Source organism: Neolamprologus brichardi, chromosome 2 (genome assembly GCF_056152115.1).
Source record: "Neolamprologus brichardi isolate AB-2024 chromosome 2, ASM5615211v1, whole genome shotgun sequence".
Lineage (NCBI taxonomy): Eukaryota > Metazoa > Chordata > Actinopteri > Cichliformes > Cichlidae > Neolamprologus > Neolamprologus brichardi.
In genome coordinates, this window is record NC_142105.1 from 11,797,716 (window position 1) to 11,815,879 (window position 18,164).

Below are 18,164 nucleotides of genomic sequence, written 5' to 3' on the forward strand. Positions count from 1 at the left end.
ATACCTGTCACCGTTCAGTGAAAGCTCCAGCGCCAGCCTACCTGGAGACTCGGGACCAAACCATCAGTGCGTCCGGGAGAGGTGTTTTCCTAAACCCACATGAGCGTGAGATTGTGTGAGATACTGGTATTCATAACTTTCTGGCACAATAAGGCATCTTTTGTCTTGCCCTTTTGTGTGTTCAGATTTGTTTAGACAACTGAAACCGAATGGTTGGTGTGAAGGTGCGAAGATATTCTATTTGAAATGGTTTATTTTTGTGGAGGAACTGGAGGTAGGAGGGAGAACTTTTCATGCCTCTGAGCTTGGGAAAATGAGTTTCTTCCTTCCAGATTCCTATGATTGGATGAACTGTCAGAGACGCAGTGAGGACCCAAGTGTCTCGACCTCCAGCTGCTCTCGATTCCAGCTAGCATGGTGTGGGCATCCTCATTATTTTCCAGATTCCTTGGGCACATCACACTCTTTGCACTCCTCTGAACAAAGTGAGCTTCACTGTTAAAGCAGTTGTGTGATTCATGGCGTTAGGTCGTTTGTGAGTTACTTTTAGCTTTTTGTGTCCTGACGGGGTTGATCTTTCTGCCAGCACGCCGTGTACACGCCATCAATCAGAGGCTTGGACCACATGGATATGAACCACAGGAAAACATCAGCATAGGTAGATATGGCGATTCCAGAGATGCTGAAGAGTTATGCTACAATGCTGATGTATGGAAACATGGATTAGGTTCAGAAGGATATTGGGGGTTATGATTTTGAAAGAGAAACTTTAAAGTGTAAGACAACACTGGCAGTGACATCCTTAGCCGAGCAATAATTTTTGATGCATGTCTTCATCAGATTTAAGTTTTAGGCCTCTAAATCATCAGGGGGATGTTTTCATCCTAACCCCCTTAAATGATTTTGTTTGTATAAACAAATTGTGAGCAATACATTGGACAAAATGCTGAATGTAGCAAAAAAATTTTTAGCATGATCATCGTCATCATCATCAGGTTTGGTCCAAGTCCATCTTTTCAGAACATGTTCAGCTGCTGCTACTGTGACTCATTTATGCAGAAGGTGTAAACAGGTTAAAACCACTGTCTTTCCCTAAGGCTAACCCGGTTTAGACTCTGAAGTTTGCCAGGAAGTCAAAGAGAAAGTAAAAAAAGGAATTGTAACTGCACCCTATGCCTCCAACCTTGCAACAGACACTGTAGGTCTGTACTCAGGTGCGTTATTTCTCGCTGCAGCTGGCGCATGAATTGAATCTGATTAAAAAGCATTGTCTTTCAGAACAACTTATAATAAAAGATGCTGTAAAACTGGAAGAAAAAAAAGACAAAACACACATGTGAGCTTTGTAGAGTTGGACATGAATGTGGGCTGCAGGTAGTGATTGTTGGTTTTATCTGTTTAACTTTTTGATCAGGTCTTCCCTGTAAAAGGTTATGGGTGCAGCAGTTTAATGACTCATGCCTCCACGGATAAGTGCTCTCAGTCTCTGAGCCACCCACCATCACCTACCAGGTCATGCAACTGTAGACTCCTCCACACATCGGTTGCAATGACTGAAGGCGATTATTGGGACAACTCTGCGCTGCTGATATTCAGCCTTTTATCCAGCGTTTTACTGGTTTTACGTTTTGTCAAGACAAGTTAGGACAAGAGTGAGACGCCTCTCCGCAGCATCCCCTCGGCTGTTGTGTCAATATGCTTTCTCTGTTGTACTCTTTGTGCTCGAGCTTCAGGGAAGTGATTGGTCTATTTACAAAATAGCTTTGAGTGTACATTTCATGTCTTGTCGTGTGATACACGACAAGACATGTTGTCTCTCCCTAAAGGCTTTTCTTACATGACTTTTATTTTTCTCTTTTCTGTCTTTTTTACAGATGTTCAAAAAGGGGATTATGATGGCAGCTTCAGGAGCAATCCTTCTTGTTTTTGCCTCAGTCCTCACATGTGTGACAAGATGTGAAGGTAGTTATAGACTGGGAAAAGGCAGTTCTCCTCTGCTGTTTACACACCACCTCTACAACGCTGCCATCAACGAGAACTCAGCCCCGCGGATGTACGTTGAGACGCAGGTGAAGATGGGCATTGAAGTGACAGATCCGCTGTGGGACATCAAGTACAACATCGTCTCAGGTGACGACGACAGCTTCTTCAAAGCAGAGGCAGTCAAAGTCGGAAATTTCTGCTTTCTCAGGATCAAGACGCGCAGCAGCAACTCAGCTCTCCTCAACAGGGAGGTCCGAGACTCGTACACTCTCACTGTGGAGGCAAAGGAAAGCAATTTTGGCTTCGAGGCAATGACGAAGGTCTTCGTCCAGGTACTTGACACCAACGACTTAAAGCCTCTCTTCTACCCGGCTTCGTACAATGTGGCCATCAGGGAGGACGCTCCTCTAAAGTCAAGTGTCACCAAAGTCAGCGCTACAGACGCTGACATTGGGAGCAATGCTGAGTTTTATTATTCGTTCACCAGCAGAGCTCATCCATTTGTTGTTGACCCTTTCACGGGCACGGTGAGCCTCATCAAGAGGCTCAATCACACTCGCGCACAGCGCTACGACCTCACCGTATTAGCAGAGGACAGGACAAAAAAGATATCCGGTGTTCAGAAATTTGGGAATGTCGCCAGGGTCACTGTAAACATACAAAAGATGGCCATGGCATCTCCAGTTATTACACCACCCCCTGAAGCTACAGTGTCTGCAGATGGAAAAATAAATATCAATGTCAATGTGGAGGAAGGAGTTAAGCCAGTGGAATCCCTCAATATCATTGGAGGGGATCCCCACAAGTGGTTTGAGGTAATCCCCTCAGGTGTGCAGGGCAGTGACTTCCAAGTGATCTCTACAAAGAGGATTATCTGGTCTCAGACTCCTTTTGGGTTGAATCTTTCGCTGCAAGCTAAAGACAGGAGCTTGCCAAGTTTCTTCTCTCTAATCACACAAATCCACATTCCAGCCTATCATTACAGCCCACTGGCATTTTTGGAGGACACCTACATTGTGACTCTGAGTGAGTTTTCACCCCCACAGACTCATGTACTTAAGGTTTCTGTCACCTCAGTTCCCTTTAACGTTACCTTTAGTATCAAGAACAATCCAGACACCTCTAACTTTAAGATCAATCCTAAAACTGGGATTATCATAACTACAGGGAAATTTGATTATGAGAGGAAAGATCGATATGAGTTTGATGTAATGGCCAATCATGGTGAAGCTGAAACTCACATCGTGGTGGAGATAACGGATGAAAACGACAACAGCCCAGAGTTCACACAGACATCCTATCAGGCCACCCTGGATGAAAACAGCCCTGTTGGCAGCAGCGTGTTGAAAGTAGCAGCTTCAGACAAAGACAAAGGCAAAAACGGCTTTGTGACTTACGCAATTGCAAATTCAGGCCCTTTGCCTTTTACAATAGATCCATTCACGGGCATCATCTCCACCTCCGAACACTTGGACTACGAACTGATGAAACGGTGGTATCACCTGAGAGTTTGGGCGTCGGACAGTGGTGGCCCCTTCAGTCAGGTCAGCGAAAGCCCTGTGACAATAACTCTGAACAACATCAACGATAACATCCCTCTGTTCGAGCAGGTGGGCTGCAATGTTACTGTACCTCTGGATTTACCTGTGGGACACGAAGTCGCCAAGCTGTCAGCTATTGATTTAGATGAGCTGCAGCAGCTGAGGTATGTCATCGAGTCAGGGAACGAGCTCCAAGTGTTCGGGATCAACTCTGTGACTGGAGTCATTGCCCTGAAACAACCTATCCCTCTGCTGCAGGGTTCATTCACTCTGAGAGTTGTAGCCACCGATGGGAAGCATCACTCTGAAGCATCGGTTGTCAGGATAACCATTACTAACCGAGGTGAAGATCGAACGCTGCACTGCAAGGAAACGGGCATTGCCAAACAGGTCACAGATAAACTAATCAAGTCAATCAAACCCATTTTAATCAATCAGGAGGAGGACACATTCTCAGATATCCACATCACCAATCGACATTCTCCCAAGTTTGACACAAGCATTCCCAGTTCGATTGATCTCGTCGAGAACCATCCATTAAATTCAACCATTGTTCAGTTCAAAGCAACAGACAACGACTCTGGGTTTAATAGTAAGCTTGTGTACGCCATCTCGAGTGGGAATGAAAATGGCTGTTTCTCCATTGATACGTTCTCTGGTGATCTTCGGCTAGTTTGTCCACTTGACAGAGAGAGTAAGGGGTTCTACATTTTGAACATCACTGTTTATGACTTGGGAATACCGCAAACTTCTGCGTGGAAATTCATTGCCGTTAACGTCATGGATGTCAATGACAATCCTCCTGTTTTCGATCAGCCCAGGTATGTGATCCACGTGCCTGAAAACAAAGAGGTGAATTCGGTTATTTTTACATGTCGCGCAGCAGACCTGGACTCAGATATGAGTGGTAAAGTCCAGTATTCCCTCCTGACAATGACCGACATGTTCAGGATGGATGAATTCACCGGAGAGCTGATTGTGACGGGTAGACTGGATCGAGAAAGCTCACCCAAGCACGATCTCCTGATTGAAGCAAGAGACCAGGCTACAGTCGGCCCTCAGCTGTTCTCCACTGTCAACCTGGTGGTGATTTTGGAGGATATAAATGACAACCCACCCAAATTTGTGCCCAAAGTGCATAAAATAAAAGTTCCAGAAGATGTTCCTGTGGGCACGCTGCTTGTCTGGGTGGACAGCATTGACTTGGATCTGGGCAGTGGAGGCCTTGTCACCTATAACCTCAAAAACACAGAGAGCGGGATCTTCCATCTCGACTCCTCCACCGGCGCCCTCACCCTCGAGAGAGAGCTGGACTTTGAGAGGCGGCCAACTTACAATCTCACGGTCTGGGCAGTCGACCACGGCCTCCCTCGCTCCTTGTCATCGTCATGCTTCGTGGAGATCGAGGTTCTGGATGTCAATGAGAACCTCCACCGGCCGGTGTTCTCAGAGTTCGTCTATGAAGCTCTGGTAAAGGAGGACTCAGCCGTAGGGACATCTGTGGTAACTCTCACGGCTTCAGACAAAGACCTGGGCAGAGACGGGGTTGTCAGGTACCACATCCATGATGGCTCTGGCTTAGGAATGTTCACCATTGATGAGGAAACAGGTAACTAACACTTGGTGATTCAATTTTTGTTGTTGTGATGTTTTTATCTAAAAAGTAGAAAAGCAATGTTAGCAATTTTAGTCAGATGTGAAGCCTGATCTCGCTCTCATAGTTTAGCTTAGCAGAAAGACTGGGAAAAAGCCTTTGTCCTCTCCAAAGGTTGCACCATTAAATCTCACCTGGTAACACACTAGGTTTCCATATAGAAACAAAGTTTAGGAGCTAAGAACCAATCTGACTGAAAGCCAAAGCTAATCACCTGCTAAATGAAGCATTGTTTAGCAGAGTGTGTCTTCAGCGAAGGGTAAAGATTATAGACTAGTTCCCAGTAGAAAGATCAAAGGTCAGAACTGTTGTGCTCTGTAAACAGTAATTAGCACTGCAGCATAAATTAAACGGCACAAGTGTTGCATGGTAACATTTGTCTTTTCCACCTCTCTGACACGCCTCGTGCTGCATTGAACTTTACAGCTGTATGCTCATGTGCTCACTCTGATAGAACGGGACGTGTACTTGCTTGAAGAAGCAGTTCTTCATCTGGGGTTGTTAAAGTAGTTTGTATATTTTTCCATCAGCATATCCTTTGCAGAGGATACCCTGCGACCTTGCAGCGTATCACAATGTATTCGATTGGCCTGCTGCTGCACTTAAGACTCAAATAAAATCAGACTGAATGGCATTCACTGTGACAATAGAGTTATGCTGAAATATGTCTTTGTCTCCACGTTGCTGCTTCATTATCTCTCACTTGGGGCATCAACATTTAAACAGCCTCTTCAGGCCACTGTGCAGAGGAGTACATTTCCATTGTGTTCAGGCCCTGCAGTGTCTCTGTGTGGGCCTCTTTTCTAGCGTATTAAACTAACACAAATATGTCACACATTTTGCTGAGCAGGGACTTACTTAAAATTTCACAACCCACGTCTGGGCTCCTTTCCAGATTTTTTTTTAAATGCAAAGAGACACCTTAAGCTCAGTGATGGCCCAAGTGGCTGCTAGTTCCTCCCGGGCTGTACAGTTATTAAGCATGAACAGATTAGATGGATAAGTGATTCATTCCTGAGGCAGGGCAGCATGTTTGAAACATGTGAATACCAGTGTAGAACACAATGATTTAACCCTTTAAAGCCGGTCGGAGCGGGCACGCTCTGTTTTGCGTAACTATTTTTAAATCCCGGTAGCTCTGCAACCACGTAAGCTAGCGCAATAATTTTTTTTGCATATGAAACCGGAGGAGTTATACTTACATCTTATGCCATCAGCTTGTCCTAGGTCACAGTTTCCACATATAGCTTTGCAAAAACTGCATAAAAAGCGCTTGCAGCAACAAAAACATAATATTCCAGAAACACGCTTTGCCGATCCGATCAGCTGTTCATAACACTTCCTACGTTGGAATAGACGTCAGTGCAAACTTTTGCATTTCCGCCATTACCTGCCCGAAACCGGAAGTGAAATGTAGGTTTTTTACCATCAGGGCCTCATGAGCCTATACTGATGTTTTTAAAAGTTATCTTTGACTTTATGACTTTCTGTGTCGTTTCTGGGATGCTTAGGACTCATATTGCACTGCTGGAAATAGTTTATTTTGATGCATATGCTGCTTTTTTGCAAATTTTCAGTATAATATTTATTTTTGTTTTTCCTGCAGTATATAAAAATTGGTGTATTTCAAAAATAAAACTATGAAGACACTCAAAATAAATTTCCTGTGGTAGGAAACTATTTTGTGCAACTTTTTTGTATTTACAGTTTTGAGGCATAAGCCTCTTAAATTTCTCTAACTAGAAATATATGTTAAAAAAGCAAAAACGATTTTCAATTTTTTTGTAGTTTATTGCACTTTTTTTTTTATTACTATGCACTTAATGCATACATATTATTAAAATCTGGGCTATAATGGTTGTATTGATGTATAGCAACTTGAAATGCTCCCAAAAATGGCACTACAGCATGTAAAAATATAATATAAGCTCTGGCGGACTTGGTTCTATGGTAGGTCTTAAAGGGTTAACTGTACCGTTGGTGTGTTTAGGTGTGATTCGTATGACAGAGATGCTGGACCGCGAGACGGCACCTCATTACTGGCTCTCCGTCTACGCCACCGATCTGGGGACTGAGCCTCTGATCACCTGGACTCACGTCTTCATCGAGGTCCTGGACATTAATGACAATGCTCCCGAACTTTCCCAGCCGATGTATTTTGCATCTGTCCCAGAGAACGTGGACACGGTCGAATCCGTCATCCAGGTGTCGGCCACAGATGTGGACACGTCCTCTGAGGGAAAGCTTTCCTTCCAAATGCTGGAATCTCACCGATTGCACTTTGACATCGATCCTAAGACAGGTGAATACTGTTCAATGAAAAATATAATCAAAGGAGACCTTGATGAATTTCAACATGTCACAGAAAGTTAAAACAAGGTGATATCATGTGAGTTATCTCAGTCGCAAACTGAGGCACAACATTTTAACACCAAGTTTTGAATGACAAGCTAACCTGAAGAATTTCTTATCCATCCAGACTTTTTCTTTAACTTGTCCAATTCAAGGCTGCAGCGTCACAGGGCGAGCGGCAGAATACACTCTGGACACTTTGCTAGTCTGTCCCACAGAGACACACACACCCTCTCACAGTCACATTCACACCTACAGTCAATTTAACCTCAACAGTTTATTTAACGTCAGGTGTGTCCAACTCGAGAGCTACTGTCCTGCAGCTTTTAGATGCATTCCTACTCCAACACAGCTGAATAAAATGGTTCGATTACCTCTTCAGTATGCCATCAATTTTGGCAAAGGCCTGATAACAAGCCATTCATGTGATTCAGGTGTGTCGGAACAAAGATGCATCTAAAAGCTGCAGGACAGTAGCTCTCGAAGACTGGAGTTGGACACCCCTGGTGTATGTCTTTGGACTGTGAGAGGAAGCGTGAGTACATGGAGAAAGGCCAAACTGCCCCCAGCTGTACAAAGAGTGTTTAACCTTAATTATGAGTACTCACCAATAAAAACATGGTCAGTACTCTGAACTCTGCCCTTAAAGTTCCTAAACCTTCATAAGATTGAAAAATAATTTCCAGACCTAGCACTTATTCCATCCAACAGGTAGACATTGTGTTTTTAATTGCAGCTATAATTATTTTGTTATTGAATTTATTATTAGTATATAGTACAAAAGAGCTTGCAATTTTCCAGTTTTCCAGCTTTGGCTCACGTATCCTCCCCCCCACTTAAACATTTCTCACCCCTGAATCATGGTATTGAAGCATTCAGTGAGCAGCATATGTGCAGGCAAAAATACAGGAACTCTGGGATGTAATTGGATCAAGTTGCTCAGCGTCATTCTGGCATTTCACGAGCAGCTCGAGCAGAAAAAGAGACTTCATGCTCTCATTGCAATTGATTTACATCTTGATTCAAACTCCCTTTGTGTGTGCAGGACATCTGGCAGGCCTCTGTTGCAGAGTGTTTTGGTATATCTGTACGTGTTACATTTTGATTCATGGGTGAAAAGCTAACAAGCATATGCATGCTTGCAAATGCAGTGTTGCAAGCATGAGTGCAGTATGTGCTGCGGAAGCTAGGTCTGCCTATACCTATACAACAGGGAGCTCCCTGAGAGTCACTCACAGAGTCAGTCACGTGCGACCTGAAATAAAAACTGAGTTAGCATGACGGGAACAATGAGGAAGCCTAAACATCTCTGCCTTCCTCGCTGACAGTTGAAGCTGAATCACCTGGCGAGGACTTTGAAGTTAAAGCTATTGAGCGCAGCATTAGCTGTGATGCTACCAGCCGCTACAAGCCCTGTCCTCATCCTCTAACATGCTGTTTGTCCACGCCCCGATGCCAGTGTACCGAGGGATTACAGAGATGTCGCTCAGAGACGGGGCAAAGGTTTGCTGCCAGCTGGAGTGTGTCACATTCAAACAAGCATTTTTCTATAAATCCAGGTGTATTTGGTATCCATGTACTCATGCATAGAAGCACAGGATGAATCGTGTTTTGCTGAAAAGGGGTTATTAAATCTCTGTGAACCTTTTTGTATTCTGTGGCTGCAGGCTGAGGACAGCTGACTGACACTGACCCAAATTCTTGCAGAACTGACCGAAGTTTTCTTTTTTTCTATCCCTGTGCTGCAAACTAAAAAAAAATTAAAGTAAAAAAACCTTCTAAAACCTGAAGTTCCTCTAACATCCAGCAGAGGCTCCAGCAGTGATAATAAACGTGCAAAAATAAACGTGCATTATTAGGGCTGTGGTCTCTTTGACTGACGGGTGGCTGGTGACTAGTGATGGGATTTCCGGCTCTTTTTACAGATCCGGCTCTTTCGGCTCGGCTCACTAAAAAGAGCCGGCTCTTTCGGCTCCGAACCGGTTCTTCAGGTTGTTTTGTTGCTTTAATTATTTAATCATTAACAATAATATAAAATTATGCAGAAAAGGAATTACTAATGTAAAAAAAAGTGGTTTTATTTATATATGTTTATATATGGCCCCTAGAGACAAAGCACGTACAAACTCTAAAGCATATACAAACTCCAAAAAGCACGTACAAACTCCGAAATACATTTCTAGCGTTTACTGAACTTCCAAAACAGAGCTACCCAGATCACTTAAATTACACAATTGAAAGCATGTGTGTATTGTTTGTGTATTTATAGACAAGCACTCATATTTATTCAAATAATTAAAAAAAAAAAAAAGTTCATTTACCTGTTACTACCACACACCAAATCCGGTTGTTGATACTTCCTGGCTTGTGTAGCCACTAGGTAACAAAAGCTCAACACTGCGCCCTAGCATCCTGGAGCACTTCTGTTGTCTTTTGTACGTGCTTCTGAGTTTTTACGTGTTTTGGAGTTTGTACGTGCTTCTGAGTTTTTACGTGTTTTGGAGTTTGTACATGCTTAGGAGTTTGTACATGTTTTGGAGTTTGTACGTGCCACCATAAATATACTTTATTTATTCACTCCACATAAAATGTAATAAATAAATCATATAATACAAAAAACAACTATTTACATTTTAAACTTTTAACTATTTAAATTTTCAGCTTTTTCCTTTTAAACAAATTTAACGTGAAACAACACAAAACACTGCAAACCACAACACAATTAAATATAAATTAAAATATTAAAACAAAAAGAAGATGCACATTCTCTGTCATATGGGCCTGCATGATTTCTGAATCCTTTATCATCTGCAACTGAAACTAGTGGATGATTACTATACCTTTCTAATGTGACGTTGTTGCCCCTGGCTCTCTTTCTCTCTGGCTCTGTTCCTGTGCTACTGCGAGTGTAACTAACGCCCCTCCCCCCTCTGCCCAGCGAAAAGTACAGGCCACGCGCGGAGTTTAGCAGAAAAAAGGGCGAGAGAGAGGGTGAGAGAAAGGGAAAAAAACCCTCACGGCTCCCAATAAAGAGTTGGCTCGCGTCGTTCACTTCAAAGACTCGGCTCTAAGAGCCATTTCGTTCGCGAACGACCCATCACTACTGGTGACACAAGTGGCTGTAGCTGCTAGCTGCCTGCTAGGCTTCACCTCAGCTAGCTGGAGTTCTTGAACTGGACCTGTGGACCACATTTGTGCTGTTGGAGCTCTTGCTAATAGTTTTTACATTAAATCACAGCTTCCACAGGTCCAGTAAACATCATAACAAAAGCTAAGCAGGCTTTATGCTTTTTGACTTTGAGATCTGCAACTGGTTTTTGTGGTTCACTGAAGTCCAAATCAACAGGAAACCTAGTTGCCAGTTTGTGGCCTCTAGAGCTCTGACCTCAGCTTCTTTCAGCTTTTACTTGTAGACAGCAAACTGAGCTGTCCTTAAAATCCTTTGACAACAAAGAATCAAAGAAATATTGTGTACTAGCTTATATAGATTAGAAAAACGGCGTAAGCGGAGGGAGATCATGTTACCTGGAACCTGTTCCTCTTTGGAACATGACCCACCTTGTCTTACTGTTAACAAATGAACCTCCTATTAGTAATATGAGGGTGAAACCACTCGTGTCTTGACAGGATGAAAGTGACTCATGACCACAGCGCTGTGTCCGTTTCAGGCGAGAAGAATCGAGAAAGCTTCGTGCTTTAATGCAGAAATGCAAATGAAACATTGTCGTGCGTGTTTTGAGAAAAAGCATCTCGTTGTGGAACACTTCATTACATGTTTGTTTGTTGACAAGGCCAGGCAAGTCAGGAATGTGCCCACTTCATTAGCATTTTGCAACAGCAAATTCCTCAAATGGCTGCAGGCTGTTGATGATTCAAAAAGTGATATGATGCGATTGTGTCTTTTATATACTTGATATACACAAAGCACTCACCAAGATGTATGATATTTTTCTTACTCTTAACAAATTTACATGAAAAAGAGTCCAAAACCTGAGACCAACTTTTATATGAAATCTGTCTCGGATAGCACATTCTCAGTCTCAGAGCCTGAGACTGAATTATTACGTCTATCGAGACGGGAATGATACACGGTGTAAAGGAAGGATGTAGCCAAAAGCCAAGCTTTGAAGCCTTAATGTGTTTTGGCTGTTGCCATGTTGGCTTTTTGGAGGCAGGAGTGACTGTATGTGGATGAGAGGGTGGAGTGCCAAGGCTCCACCGACCTTGTTATCAAGCTGAATCCACAGACTCAGTGGGAATATCACACAGACACAGATACCTGCTAATTACCCCTCAGTAGCATACAAACCAAAATTCTCAAACTTTTTTCTCATTGGCATTTCTGAAATAGTTCTCAGAAATTTATGATGTCTGAATTAAAAAGCAAGTGAAACTAGGCCACGTTCAAAAAAGAAGAGACGTAAAAATGTGATGTGAATCCTGCGAAAAAGCAATGAGCGGCCCCTGACGCAGAAACAGCTGTTTGTCCTCGTGTGGTTTTGACAGGCGTCCTGGATGGCTGAGTGAAAACAGGCGGTGGGGAGGGACGAGGCTTTAGCCGTGATTCCCACGTCTGCACTAATGACAGGAACACACTTTCTAACGTTCCCACCTGTCCCTCCCAGCAGGGCTTGTTTGCTCTGTCATAAAAGGACTCGATGACGCTCAGTGGGGCCTCTTTTGCTGCACTTACGACCCCCTCCTCTGTCTGCAGCTCCCACACCTCTTTTGGTTGGAGACACAGAGACTTGTATTTTCCCAGCCTGTTGCTGTGTGTCTAGGAAGCTTCTCCCAGCAGCTGCAGACACTTAAACACGCTGATTCAGCAAACTGTCAGCTGCGGTTTCCCTCGCCGTGTCTGATAATAACCTGTCACACAGTTCAGAGGCAGAGTGAGCTCAGGTGGATGCGGCGGAAGCATCGGATTGGCTGTGAGTGACCCCTCCTCCCACTGATGAGTCAGTGTTGTACTCTGAGTGTAAGGTGACCCAAATTGCTAATTTTCAACTGTAGAGCGGCTTTGGATGACAAAATAGTGGTTTTGTCTTTCAACAGTAAATTCCACTGATCCTGTAATGTGACACAGGTGCTTTCCGTATCTCCCAGCCATGCTGAAGGTGATGCCCTCCCCTTATGAGCAGCCCCTCTATGCTTCTGTCTCCTGTTGGTTATTTTGAGTTTATGGGCCTCCAGTTTTTTCCTGTTCTGTCAGCATCAGTACCGACAGCTCCAGTTTCTGTGAGAAAACGATCGGGTCCGGACGCCCCAGCCTTTGCCTGGTGGCAGCGGGATGGGCTCCAGCCCCCACCCCCACGACATTGAAGTGGAGAGCGGAAGAAAATGGAGGTTCCTTAATGTCTTCTGAAAGTTTATTCTTAATGTTAAACAATGCAACAAAAATGGATGCCGGTTTTTATTTAGACAAACAGAAGTCCTGACCTCCATGTAGGAGGTGACCTTTGCAAAGCTCCTCGATGCGATCTCTGTCGTGTTGAAGGCGGCTCGTTCTCTGCTTCAGAAGTTTATCACGCGATTCATCGCTCGCTCTGTCCCTGTTTGATATCTGTATCAATCTTTATTCACGTCGACTTCACCTCAGCACTGCATCACACCGCCATCATCAGCATCATCTTTTTTTTAGCTGTTTGTTATAATTTTTTTATAGCGACATAAACAAACATTGAGTGACCCTCAAAAACAAAAACAGCAGAAACAACATCAAGAGCTGTAAAATACAATGTGTTTTCTTCTGTTACTACTCAGGGACACCCGCCCCCATTCCCAACCGCCACAACACACACACACACACAAAAACTCCCAACTCTGTTTGTTTATGTGTAACCTGCACTCTCACTTCCTGCTAACAGCACCTGTGTTTGGTGTGTGTGTTTGTGTTTGCAGGTGTTATCAGCACTGTCTCAGCTTTGGATCGAGAGGATAAACAGGAGCACAGCATTGAGGTGAGACTCTGATAAACAACATTTTCTCTTCCCGTCAGATCAATGCAGAAACAGGAACACAATCCGGCTCTGATGTGAATCGCTGACGTTCCCATAAATCCAGAATACACAGCAGTGCTCGCTGCTTTACTGACTCGGGTAACGAGGACCAAACGTGACATCAGTGTGGAAGCTGCTCTTTTTAAATGCTATAATTTTAGTGATCGTTCAGTCGATCGCTGACCTTTGAGTCAGGAAATAGCACAACCCCACACACATAACGATTTTTTTGAGGAACTTTTCAGACAAACAAATAAAAGTGAAAAAGTTTTTTTTGCCCCGTCCGAATGTGTTGTGATCATTATTATTTATTTATTTCCAATACTTTTTTTTTAAAGGCCAATAGTTTATCTTTTAGTGCATCTCTGTTGGTTTGTGTTGTTGGCTCATGTTAAATATTTAAGATATATATGGTTAAAAAATAATAATGCATGGCATAAATGAACCATGTAACTAAGAGTGCATGAGGCTGAGAGTATGAAAACTGGAATTCTTCCTCAGGGAAACAAGCTTTACTTCAGTTGGAAGCTCCACTTTAAAACTTCCACAGAAATGGGAATCAGTGCACAGTCATTACATTTAATTATGTTGTTGTTATGTGGACAATCTGAGGTGTGTAATGAGATAAAAGCAGAAAGAAAAGGCATGTGACTGGTAACATTTAGATGCTGGTTCAGATATTTCGACATCAGAAAATCAAACCACATTTCTGGCTACCGACTAAAAGAAATGTATCTCAGCTGCTTGGAAATTAATCTTCCTTAACTGGTGTGACATTTCAGGACAGTGTGAGGTGTGAGGGGAGGAAGGTGGGACAAAGACAAGCTGAGGAAGAGAGCCAGAGATGAATAATAACTAATGATTAAATACAGACAGGTGCATGACCACGTGGAGAACATCTCCACCCCCAACCTCCCCCACTCCGAATAAAGGACAACTCTTAGCAGCAACACAAAAATACCCCCACCTTTAGCAATCTTTGCCGTAGCTTTAAAACCCCAAGAAATTCATTTAGTGCTTTAAAATTAAGTCAAAGTAAATATAAAGATCAATTGTGCTTTTATTATTCTGATGTTGACCCTCCAACTCTTCTTCACCTTCAGGTTATCGTGTCAGATAACGGATCTCCAGCTCTGAGCTCCACTGCCACCGTTGTAATCCAGGTTCTAGATGCCAACGACAACCCTCCCAAGTTCATGGAAAAACGTTTTGACGTCAAGCTGCCTGAACGGCGTCACGACGGTGGCAAACAGGAAGTCTGCAGGATACTCGCTCAGGATAACGACGAGGGCCCGAACGCGGCAGTAACCTACAGTCTGCAGGAAAACGTGGACGAGCAGTTTGAAATTGACCCAGTGACGGGTGTGGTCACATCGCACGGCGACTTCTTGCCCGAAAGCTACAATATTCTCACAGTAGGTGCTGCAGAAATTTTCACCACAGCAAGTTTACTTGTCCCATCAACATTTCATACGGCTGATGAATCTGAAGCTGTTACAAACCTGTTGTTAACGCAGCGTTTACTCATTGGATGAATTTACTGCGTTTACAATTTTGGATCAAGCTCAATTTTTCCGATGTTTTGTGATGCAAACAGATCTGACCAATCAGACCACTGCATTTGGCAATAAGTGCACTCACAATAGGGAAATAGTAAAATAATCGTAAGTTACCTCTGCTCCGGCTCAGTCGGCTCTCTGAACGGATTCTTCCGTTTCCTCAGATGTGTTTCCACCTCTGACATCCTTTAATCAGGACGTCAGGATCTCATCATCGCTTTTTTTCACGGTCGTTATTTAAGGTTTTTTTTTAAACACACTTGCGATTTGTGTCCCAAAAATGTGGAATTTCGTGTCTTTTTTATTTTTCAGAATGCGCTCGTTGTGCAACACCTTCAGTCTGTCAGCATCTATGTGTTGATCCTGACTCAGTCAGAGCGCCCCCTAGAGTCAAAATGACATAAGCAGTATGTGATTGTTATTGTATGTGGCAAGACTGTTACCATAGTTACCATAGGTAACCAGTGAGTCCAGGCCTTCAGCTGTTAGTTCATCTGATGCGGCGACATGAGTGACGGTGTAATCGTCATTTTTGGTGAATGTGAAGAAAACATCTGGACGTGAGCTGGAAGTGTTTGCAGTTACCTGCTGGACTGGATGTGCAGGTGTGTCACAGCTTCCTGTTTAGTTTCTCTGTTTATTCCAGATTAAAGCTACAGACCAGGGCAGCCCGTCCTATTCATCCACCGCTCGACTCAACATTGAGTGGATCGCCCTCCCGCCTGCCTCTGCGGAACCAATCGTGTTCATCGAGCCACACATCAACTTTGCTGTCATAGAAACAGACCGCGTCGCTCAGATGGTGGGCGTCATCTTGACGGAGCCGCATCGGGAGAAGTGGTTCGATATCGTGGGTGAGTGGAACCACACACACACACACACACAAGCACACACTCTGAGGTTTGACCTTTGATGGAAGCCGAGTGTCACACAAAAGGCTGTAATGACCTCGAAAGGAAGACAAATGATGGGGAGAAGTGCTGGTCGCATTCACGCCTGCAGAGCGCCCACTTCCACAAAGAAAACAAATGAGAGGAATCACCTGCATCAGAGCTGGCTGAGCTCATAGTAATGATTCAGAGTTTCTCCGTCTCCGCTCCTCCCGCTAAACTCTGCGGCCAAGGAAATGATATTTGACGTTCGCCATATTTCCACTTAGCTCAGAGAGGGTGGCTCACAGCTAACAGGGTCTCATCATTTTACAATCAATCCTCATGAGTTTCCAGATGAGCTGAAGAAGTGTGATTTTCTAAAAGTCTAGATGTTGGTGATTTATGTAATTTTCCTAAATGTGCCTGCTCGGCTTCAGCCAGAAGTGCCCCAGAAGTGTGTCGGCTTCACTGAAAGGCCGACATTCCCGCGCAACATAACTCGACCTGCATGAGCAGAAAAGTGAGTGAACGGGCTCATCGCTTGAAAAACTCAGAGTGACAGTCAAATCGAACCTGACTCAAGAGATCCAGTCACGATGTGTATTACTACAGTCACGTTATTGCAATAAAGAAAATTGATGCAGGCGTTTTTTTTATGTGAAAACATTTGATTGATAACTGAGGCATGGTGAACTGGTCCCAGAGCCGTGACCTGTGTTCGCTCAGCAAGATGAGAGACCCCGGAGCGAGGCATCTATGGGATAATGTTTTCAGCTTCTCCCTCTTCTCTTGATCGCCGATGTTCAGGGTTTATTTCATCGATCAATACAAAGATTGCATGAATGATTCCAGCAGGTGGCGAGGTGTCAGCTCCAGTGTTGGCATGGCTTTTGTCTCGTGTGTGTGTTTGTCAGATGTTTGTGATGACACTGCAGCTGGATGTCATCACCAGGGGGCAGTGTTAGAGATGGTGTGGGGTCAGGTTTACGTCGTCGGTCCTTCAGATGAGCTGCTGCAGTGAGGACAGAAGTCAGAATGTAGAAAGATGTTCCTGGTGATTAAATCAAACAAAGTCTGTGCTTCTCAGTTTTCCCCCTCCTTTTGTGCTGGACTTCCACCAATCAGCAGCTTACTTTCAATTCAACCTGTGTGTTTTCTGTTTAAAAAATCCCAGGAGTTAAATGTGACTCAGTAGGACAGATTCATCCTCCCTTCTCCTTTTCTGATTCGTCAGTCATGTAATTGGTGAATAAACATGTGAAATTATGCTGTTACATACTGACATTTGCCTGGCGGCATGTCAGGCTTCTGTCTGTGCACAAGTGAAAAATCTGCAGTGCTTTCAGAAAACAAGTAGAAAAACTAGTAGCGGATGAATAATGCAAAAGGCCGGCGCTGCCTGAAGAGGGGGAAAGGATGGAGGAGAGGAAAAAAAGGTCTTGGTGTCAGTGGTATCAGCAGGACGTTTCTCTCTATGAGCAGGACACAGCAGAGCTCCTCTCATCACCTGCCAGATCCCCACTGCAGGGACAACTGGCCTTTCCTTCTCTGCCTCCTCTCTCCTCTCAGGAGGCCGCCACGGACAGCTTTACAGAAATCCATGAGAGGTATGACATCACATTCAAGTGGAAGTCATTGCTGGCTGTTCCCTTTGAGGCTTGCAGGAAAACACATCAGGGTTTTGCCAAGTGCTTCCTGCCAGGCGGGGCGACGCGTGCAGAGAAAGACCGAGCTTCCTCATGCTTGGCTGGCTGCGCCGAGCTTGGTCTGAGCCAGAACCCGGGCGTGACCCTGTGCATCCCAGAGGAGGCGCTCGGGTCTGCTCATTCTCACATTTATTGTGATGGAGGAGCTTGTACCCACAAATTAAAGTTGTAAGAGTCATTTTGTCTGAAAAAAAACTGATAATCTTTATAATCTTCACCCTGTGCCTCCTCCTCCTCCTCCTGTGTTTGCACGGTTCCATCTTCTTCTCTTATTTTACTGTTTGGGACATGGGCGCTGTTATGTGATGTGACTCTCTCAGACAGATATCATTAGGTATTTATTCCTCTGATTTGCCCCCCCCCCCCGTCAGATGTCTATCGCTGCGCTGTGTTAAGGGCCAAGTGGAAACGGCAGCAGTGGGATGTTGGATAGCAGGCGAGGAATGCAGCCCGGCTGTTTGTGGATGGATGTGGCGCCCAGCAGGTTCACTGGGCACT

The 18,164-nt window shown here is 44.2% G+C and overlaps 1 protein-coding gene across 1 annotated transcript in view; it reads left to right on the forward strand.

Annotated features, from left to right (window-relative positions):
- fat2 (FAT atypical cadherin 2) overlaps positions 1-18,164 on the forward strand; it is a 98,010-nt gene that overhangs the window by 15,262 nt on the left and 64,584 nt on the right. The window contains exons 2-6 of the mRNA XM_087847260.1: positions 1,875-5,133; positions 7,169-7,480; positions 13,432-13,490; positions 14,633-14,944; positions 15,735-15,942. Coding sequence (XP_087703386.1) covers positions 1,875-5,133; positions 7,169-7,480; positions 13,432-13,490; positions 14,633-14,944; positions 15,735-15,942 — 4,150 coding nt within the window. The remainder of the gene's footprint in view (positions 1-1,874; positions 5,134-7,168; positions 7,481-13,431; positions 13,491-14,632; positions 14,945-15,734; positions 15,943-18,164) is intronic.